Source organism: Triticum aestivum, chromosome 7B (assembly GCF_018294505.1).
Source record: "Triticum aestivum cultivar Chinese Spring chromosome 7B, IWGSC CS RefSeq v2.1, whole genome shotgun sequence".
NCBI lineage: Eukaryota > Viridiplantae > Streptophyta > Magnoliopsida > Poales > Poaceae > Triticum > Triticum aestivum.
In genome coordinates this window covers 363,011,893-363,020,703 of record NC_057813.1, presented here as the reverse complement: position 1 = coordinate 363,020,703, position 8,811 = coordinate 363,011,893, and the positions used below count along the sequence as shown (strand labels likewise).

At 41.6% G+C, this 8,811-nt stretch overlaps 1 protein-coding gene across 1 annotated transcript; it reads left to right on the top strand.

The window, feature by feature from the left end:
* Positions 1-1,495: 1,495 nt before the first annotated feature.
* On the top strand, positions 1,496-7,379 carry LOC123162187 (RNA-binding protein 25). Its single transcript, XM_044579981.1, has 7 exons — positions 1,496-1,990; positions 2,968-3,221; positions 3,362-3,514; positions 4,681-5,077; positions 5,149-5,796; positions 5,873-6,447; positions 6,929-7,379. Exons 1-7 carry the CDS (start codon positions 1,567-1,569, stop codon positions 7,178-7,180), a joined length of 2,703 nt encoding a protein of 900 aa, XP_044435916.1. The 5' UTR covers positions 1,496-1,566; the 3' UTR covers positions 7,181-7,379.
* Positions 7,380-8,811: the final 1,432 nt, after the last annotated feature.

Below are 8,811 nucleotides of genomic sequence, written 5' to 3'. Positions count from 1 at the left end.
TGTCGCGTTAGCAGCATCCTGCAATAGTGTCACTTTGGGGTCTACGGATCATAACACATAATAAGTGTATACAACTTGCAAGATATGATCCAAAACACACTTATATTCATGGAAACATAATAAGGTACATATCTGAAATCATGACACTCGAGCCCTACTGACAAGCATTAATCATAGCAAAGTCATAGCAACATTAATCTCACAACATAGTGGATAGTAGGGATCAAGCCCTAACAAATTGACTCGATTACATAACAAATCTCATCCAACTCCATCACCATCCAGCAAGCCTATGAAGAAATTACTCACTCCCGGTGGTGAACATCATGGAACTATTATTGAAGAAGGGTTGATGATGACGACGACGACAAATCCCCCTCTCCGGAGCCCCGAACGGACTCCAGATCAACCATCCCAATGAAGAACAGGAGGCGACGACAGCTCCGTATCGTAAAATGCGATGATTTCTTCTCTCTGATTTTTTCTCTCCGCAAGACGATCTTTATGAAGTTGGAGTTAGGGCAGACGGAGGTTTGTGGGACTCACGAGCTCACGTGGCACGCCCTAGGGGCGCCACCTGAGCTCATGGCTCCGTGGTGGGCCCCTCCAACAGAGTTTTCGCCAATAATTTTCATATATTCTAGAAAAAGTCTTCGTAAAATTTCAGCCCAATCTGAGAACTTTTATTTCTGCACAAAAGTAACACCATCGTAGTTATGCTGAAAACATCGTCAGTCGGGTTAGTTTCATTCAAATCATGCAAATTAGAGTCCAAAACAAGAACAAAATTGTTTGGAAAAGTGGCTACATTTAGGACGTATCACCGCGACAGTTTCAACAAAGTATTTTCATTACTGCCGGCAATCACCCTTTAGGGGAGCTGCGCCAGTTCAGAGAAAACTGACAACTTCCAACATCAGCCCATCCAGTCATGTGTAGGCTGGATCATAGCTTCACACAGATAAACATCAAGCCCCATGCATGCATGCTCCTCATGCAGAATACGATAGATAAAAAAGAATCATATGAACACATGGGTGCAAGCACTAGGAGACTCGCAGCAGAGAACGAGAGACCAGCGGCAGCACCTCTGGCGCCGTCCTGGGAAAGAGAGACCGGCGCACGCGCCACCGCCGCGTAGGCGACCGACAACGGGCCGGCTAAACCTAGTCGCCTTGGATATCGCCTCCCACGAGAAGAAAAACGCTTTGCCTGACTTGTAAACATACACCGCTTTGATGTGTACATTTTTATACTTCATATTCTACATTTTTTATACATGTTTTTTTGAGGGTGAAACATTTTTTTATACATGTTAACATATTTTCTCAACCGCGCGCTACAGTATCAGTCAAACCCAATGGGCCGGCCCAGTCGGGAGTTCTATTTGCGCAAAACGCGTCTCCCGGTTGTCAGCGAAACGTCACCGACCGGGCCAGTTTCACGGGCCTGTTCGTCCCAACGGTTCCTGCGTCAACCCACACATCATCACGACGGCATCAGGCTCCTCGCCGTGAACGAGCCCCATCAACCCCCATCGACTGCTCGGCTGCTCCTCTCCCAACCATGGCGGCCGTGGCGCCTACCCACGACAACCTCGACCCCCCGCCGTCCACTCCTCCAAACACGGCAACCCCACCTCAGGCCACCGCCACGTCCACCCCGCCGAACCCGGCAACCCCTAATCCCCCGGCCTCCAATCCCACGATGTCAAGCCCTAACCCTAACCCCGTCCCCGCCCCCGCCCCCGCCCCTCCGGTCGTCCTGCCGCCGATGCCCCCTGCTCCGGTATCCTTCGCCCCTTCCTTCCGGCCGCTGGGTGCACCGCCCCCGCCGCAGGTGCAGCAGTACGGTGCTATACGTAATCCGGGCTACCTGATGGGACAGCCGATGCAGCCGCCAGGCGTGCACCACGTGATGCGTCCGCCGAACATGTACGCGCCCCAGCCGGGTCCGTACATGCAGCAGCCGGGCGTCGCCGTTCCTCCCGGTGGGTCCCGTTCTCCATCCGTCTCTAGGCTTATACGATTGAATGACAATAGATTTATGCTTCCGCCGGATTGTGCCTGGGAAATCTCCAGACGTTCCATGTGCTGCGCTGTAGGAAATCTGGTGGAATCGACTGGATATGTCTTTAACGCGGGTAGGATCTGGGATTAGGGTTTAGAGGTGGGATGCGCCTGATGCTAGTGATTTACAGTAGTGTTTAGAGCAACTGGCATCCCATCGCTTGATAACGATGACAGGGTATTTCTCTGCTACAGCGGTGGTCGTGCCGGCCGTTACTCCCTTCAGCGAGAGGTGCCGGCTCATGTTTGATTCTGCTGCTCTAACTGAAGCTATAACAGATCATTTTCTCCCTCACTGCATGTGGTATGCTGAATGTTTGAATTTGAACTGGTTATATTTAAATTGTGTGAAATTAATTTAAATGCTCTAGCTTGCCGTTTAATTAGGCTCGGTTTCTGTATGTACTTAGATCCTTCAACAATGGGTTGTTCAAAAAATTGGCTAAGGTACCATGATTTCCTGTCGCTTAATTTCATGTCAAGTATTTCTTGCTTAATTTGGTTTGAATTACTTTTATCGTTAATAAGAAGTTTAGAGTGAGTGACACATTTGCTTAAGCTTTTATATCTTGAGTAGTGCAATGCAATGGTGTGAGCTATCCCAAGTTTTGCAAATAACCAATACAAGTACGTTATCCTGCCTAATGGTCGCTAAGAGGTAAGGCTAGCTTTCCCTAGTTCTTATTTTATTTGAAAATAATATTGTTTTTCTGTCGATGTTCATCCCGGTTATTCTGAATATGCAAGATACCTGCTTATCTATTTAGTGCTGCTCTTCTTTCCTTGTGTCTTATGCTAGCTTACATATTTTTAAAGGATCAATGTATGCACTCTGTGCTCTGTTTTCTGGACTGTTACTAATCTGGCAGCATAGATGTTTGTTTGTTTCTCTCTTCAGGTGTGCATCGTTATCCTGGACCATACACTATGATGCGTCCATGTTTTCCTCCACGCCCAATGCCTCCTGTTGGTGTTGTGCAAGTTCAACGGCCAGCAACAATTCCTGGAATTCGTGGTGCTCCTCCTATGGTAGCCCCTCCTGCCAGACCGCCTGCTCCAGCTGTCACACCCGTTGACAAACCACCAACTGCAGTTTATGTCGGGAAGATCGCCCCAACAGTGGACAATGGTTTGCTTCTTTCACTTCTTCGGGTATATCACCTTTTCCCTATTATTTTTGTAGTATAGTGTATTAACATGGCAATGTCGACTTGTACATACTTTAGTCAGCTTTTCTGTTTATGCCATCAAATGCTTTTAGCATGTTTGTTTAAATGTTTTCCCATCTTCAGATTTGTGGACCTGTCAAGAGTTGGAAGCGCACCCAAAATCCAAGTAATGGCAAACCAGTAGCGTTTGGCTTTTGTGAGTTTGAATCTGCTGAAGGCATCCTTCGTGCGACGCGGTTGCTGAACAGATTGAGCGTTGATGGGCAAGAACTGGTGGTATGCATCATTCTTACATATTTCTTATGGTTGTGGAATCGGTGGATTTGATAAATATGGGAACTAAAATGTAATTTCATTCGGAAGGATAAGGACCTGCATATAACCTAATAATAGGACATCAGTTGTTTCTAACAATTTCTTACATATTTCTTATGATTGTGGAATCGGTGGATTTGATAAATATGGGAACTAAAATGTAATTTCATTCGGAATGATAAGGACCTGGATATAACCTAATAATAGGACATCAGTTGCTTCTGCAAACTCTTTTTTGTAAAAGCTGACAACTGTTTGTAAACTGATTCTTAGTAACTTGCATGTTCCATGTACGAACCAAAGGGAACTTATTGAATTTTTATGTCTTTGTCGCTCACATGTTGGTTCCAGACCAATCTGTAAAAATATGTTTCACCTGTTGGATTGATGGAAAATGAGGGCCCACAAATTCTACTTCACAAAGCTTAATTCTTATGTACTGGAACCCTGCGCCGAAGGATTAGAATAATACTTTCCTTTTGCTTCCATGATGTTGTGTTAGGGTATTAGGGATTAATTTTTGAAACCTTGTAGCCTGAAGGCATCCTAGTCATAGAATGCTTGTTTTACCATCATGTGCATGTTTTTAGACATTGTACCGACACAATAGATGCTTTTGTCCATAGGTGAGATACGCTACCCAACATTCAAGTGGTAGCAGATAGACCAATTAAATTTCTTGGTTGTTTGGTGGGAAAAGCACCTACCCTAACCTTTCTTGTGTACCATTGTTCAGTCATTGAATTCAAGTGGTACCATTGTTCAGTCATTGAATTATCTGTTACTGTGTGCATAGGCAGAACTTGTAAAGGATCCCTCCATTCGATTGTTACAGTTTATTTCCGTGCTAGTGCCGTGTTCAACCAGCATTTGAATTGGCCTGCAGTTTTTTTATCAAGGATTGCTTAAGGAATATGTTTGCTTTGAAAATCCTGCATGATTTAGTCTAATCACATTTCAAGGAGGCCATCAAGATATTTTTTCCCCAATTGACATGGTTACACTTTTTATGTTGCCTGTTAAATATATGTCTAAATCTTCCGTATGTTCTCTCAAAAGTAATGATAATGTTATTATGCCTTCTTATATATTTTTTGAACTCTCCTTATATTTTATTTCAATGCAAGGTTAATATTAATGATGCCACCAAAGAGTACCTGAAGAAACATGTTGAAGAAAAGAAGAAGGTACATGAGAACACCAAAAAGGAGGAAGATGAAGGTGGGGATGGGACTTCTGCTGTTGCTGAAAATGAATCATTGAAGCTTGTTTCTGGTAAAACAGATGAAACAGAAGATTCCGGAGATAAGGATAGTGAAGAAAACACCAAGAAATTTGGGATTGTTACAAATGAAGATTCTGAGGCTGATAAGGCTGCTGCAGAACTAATAAACAGTATTATTGAAGAGTGGTTAAAGACTCGACCCCTGCCGCCGCCACCACCACCCCCGCCGGTTCAACCATCTGCTGACATCTCATCCAAACATAATAACGGGGAGTCTGTTGTCGACATGGCAATGACTGGTATGGAATAATGGTAATTGTTTTTTGGCCAAATTTGCATTTGAATAATATGTATTTCATCACTGCTGCAGATTCTGAAGATAATGATGATTGTGTTGACAAAAAGACAGTTAGTGAAACTGAAAAGACAGAAAATGACTCTCTTGATAGGAGGAAAGATAAAGAGCATGATAAGGAGAAGCAGGAAAAGGAAAAAGAACTTCAAAGATATGAGCGTGAGCGTGAGCGAGAAAGAGTCAGGAGGGATAGAGATAAAGAACTCAAGCATAGAGAAGTGGAAAGGCTGTACAAAGATCACCTTAAAGAGTGGGAATCCAGGGAGAGAGATAAAGAATATCAAAGACAATATGAGAAGGACCGTGAGAAGGAAAAAGAACGTGAACGCAAAAGGGAGATCATGAAGCAGGAAGATGAAAGCGACGAAGAGGATTCGAGGAAAAGAAGACGGAGGAGCAGTAACGCACTTGAAGAGAGGAAAAGGCGGAGGCAACGCGAAAAGCAGGAAGACTTGGCGGACAAATTAAAAGAGGAACAGGAAATTGCTGAAGCAAGGAGGCGTGCAATAGAGCTGCAACAGCAGGCAGATGAAGCAGCTGCGGCAGAGTCTGCTATATTTATGGAGGTTGATGGTGATGACCGGAAGGAAGCAGATGCACCAAACAAGCCGATTGTTTCAGATGATGATAATGTTGTCAGCATTGCTAATGGTGTTGATGCAGGTAAGTAAATATTTCCTCACAAAGTTTATCACATTAGCTACATTCTAGTTCCAACATTTTTGCATCCATTCTACAGATGATGGCAAAACTCATAAGGACTGTAACGGTGATGAAGCAAGTATGGTACCTGGTCAAATTCTAGATATCAAACAAAATAGCAATGCTCCAGCAAAAAAGTTGGGTTTTGGTTTGATTGGCTCTGGTAAACGGACATCTGTTCCATCAGTTTTTGCTGAAGAGGATGACGATGATAATAAGGATAAACGGATAAGACCTTTAGTACCTATTGATTACTCCACTGAGGAATTGCAAGCTGTGGAGGCGGATTCTTATTCTGACCAACCTAATAATATTGTAGCAGCTGCTGAGTTTGCTAAGCGCATCTTGGTATCTAATCAAAAGGAAGAGCAGCCTGAAACCGAAAGGAGTAGGAGAGCCATTGATAGATCGACCCTAAGGGATAAAAGTCGAAATGATGAAGATGGTGCACGTCTTGGTGATGACAGAAGAGAAATGATGCATGATCGAGACGATGATAAGCCCAAGTTAGAGAACAAGAAAGTTTTGGATGCAAAACAATTGATTGACATGATTCCGAGGACAAAGGAAGAGCTTTTTTCCTATGATATTAATTGGGCAATATATGAGAAGGTGAATTATTTTTCTTGACCTTGTATTTTCAGTACTCAAAAGTTGGGTAATGTTTTGTTTCTTCACCCATTTCAAGTTATTTTTATGTCATATCTTTGTGCATGCATGTTATTTCTTTGATGTTCTGTGAGGTCTTCTTTATGGAAGCAGTTTAGGTATGTTTGACAGTGGTTACAAAAAGAAAAACGCACACGATGTAGTGCTCCTTAAACCATTGGAGATCTGAAGATAATTTTTTCCTGAACAGATACGAGATCAACCACATAAATATTTCATTAGTATTAATGTTAAACCTGTTATTATTTTCATTCCGGTTAACGTGCATAATTCACAATTTGATCTGAGAAGGCACCATATGTTGGGTACACAAGTGTAAAGGTGTGTCAGATGGTTTTTACTCTGAAATATTTGATTTTGCTTTCCCTGTTGTGTTTGCGGTGTGGTTGTATTCAACACTAACATCATTGTTCTTTTGTGTCAGCATGAGTTGCATGATAGAATGAGGCCTTGGATCTCGAAAAAGATAATTGAATTTCTTGGTGAGGAGGAATCGACTTTGGTGGAATATATTGTCTCGTGCACCAAAGATCATGTCCATGCATCGAAAATGCTGGAGCTCCTATCGTCGATTTTGGACGTCGAGGCTGAAATGTTTGTCCTTAAGATGTGGAGGATGCTAATATTTGAAATTAAGAAAGTTGAAGCAGGACTATCAGTAAGAGGGAAGGCTTAAAGTTGAGGCAACTGTCTTGTATAACATTTTCTGCTTTTTGTCTGCAACTGTTTTCTTACTTCTAAGCTTATGTTGTAAGACAGCTGCTGTAAACATTTCAGTGAGATCGAATTACTGGTTCCCATATGTTCTGATGTCTATTGTAGAAATGTATACATGAACTGTTGATGCTCAATATTTGATCTGAAATTGTTGCGTACTTGCGTGTTTACAGTGTGCCCTTCTATCTTTTCCAAGTTCCAACAGGTGATTGTAGAATGTGTTATAGTGATAAGAGTACATTTACTCATTCAATCTGTACCAACTTGATTTTCTTTGCACATGATTTACATGGTGAAAGTTTTCACGAGACTTTGAGAGTGTACTTGTTTTACTTCAACAAAACCATGGAGAAAAAAAACAGAGAGCACCTGGTTGGAGAAATATTTTCTGGACTGTTCCACTCAAAATTCATGTAAATTTCCTATAAGAAATATAACTTCTGTGCGTTTGCAATTGTAGTATTCTATTATAGGGTGAGTATTGCGAGCTGAGTAAAATGAAGCCACCACATTGAATATAACATATATTTTGTGTAAGAAATCTAACTTCTCCGCCTAGTGGTTGCAATTGTAGTTCTAGGGTGAGTATTGAGAGCTGAGTAAAATGAAGCCACCACAATGAATATACCTATAAGAAATCTGACTTCTTCGCCTTGTGTTTGCAATTGTAGTATTCTATTCTAGGGTGAGTATTGAGAGCTGAGTAAAATGAAGCCACCACATTGAATAGAGCTTCAATATTCTATTCTACTTATAATAAAGAATCATATGCTCTTGTTTGGACTTTAAAAACTTGACAGTATTATTTGTGGCCTAAAGAATTTGTCATTTTGATCGCGAATCTTTGAAACATATTAAAAGTAAAGCAAAACTGAACTGTACACATGTTAATTGGGTTGAATTCATTGAGATTTTTCCATGTGTCATTGGACACATGAAAGATAAAGAAAATGGTATTGTTGATGCATGTCTCGTCTATATACTTTGCTTTCATAACTTGATTTTAAAATATTTGACTTGGAGACCATCAAAGATCAATATGTGCATGGTACTGAATTTAAAGATGCAATGCAGAATTTTAAAGATGGAAGAACATGGAACAAGTTCGTCATTAATGATTGATTTGTGTTCCGTGCTAACAACCTCTGCATTCCAGTTAGCTTTGTTCGTCTTTTATTGTTGCAGGAGGCGCATGGAGGAAGATTAATGGGACACTTTGGCGTGAAAAAGATGGATGCCATATTTGCTACACATTTCTTTTGGCCAAAATGAAACGAAAAGTTGATCATTTTGTTGCTCGCTGCATTGCAGGTTAAAAAGCTAAGTCACGACCCAATCATCTGGTTTATATATGCCTTTGTCCGTACCTAGTGTTTCATGGGAGGACATATCCATGGACTTCGTTTTAGGTTTACCTTGAACAAAGAAGAGGAGAGATAGCATATTCGTTGTCATGGACATAATTTTGAAAATAGCACACTTTATACCATGTCATAAAAGCGATCCTGTTGCTAATTTGTTGATTTGTTCTTTCGCGAAATTATTCGCTTGCATGGCGTGCTGAATACTATTTATTTTAGATCTTGATAC

Coding starts and splice junctions, on each gene's coding strand:
- LOC123162187 (XM_044579981.1), top strand. CDS start 1,567: ATGGCGGCCGTGGCGCCTACCCACGACAACCTCGACCCCCCGCCGTCC. Junction 1,991..2,967: donor GGGCGTCGCCGTTCCTCCCG/GTGGGTCCCGTT, acceptor TTCTCTCTTCAG/GTGTGCATCGTTATCCTGGA. Junction 5,797..5,872: donor TGCTAATGGTGTTGATGCAG/GTAAGTAAATAT, acceptor TCCATTCTACAG/ATGATGGCAAAACTCATAAG.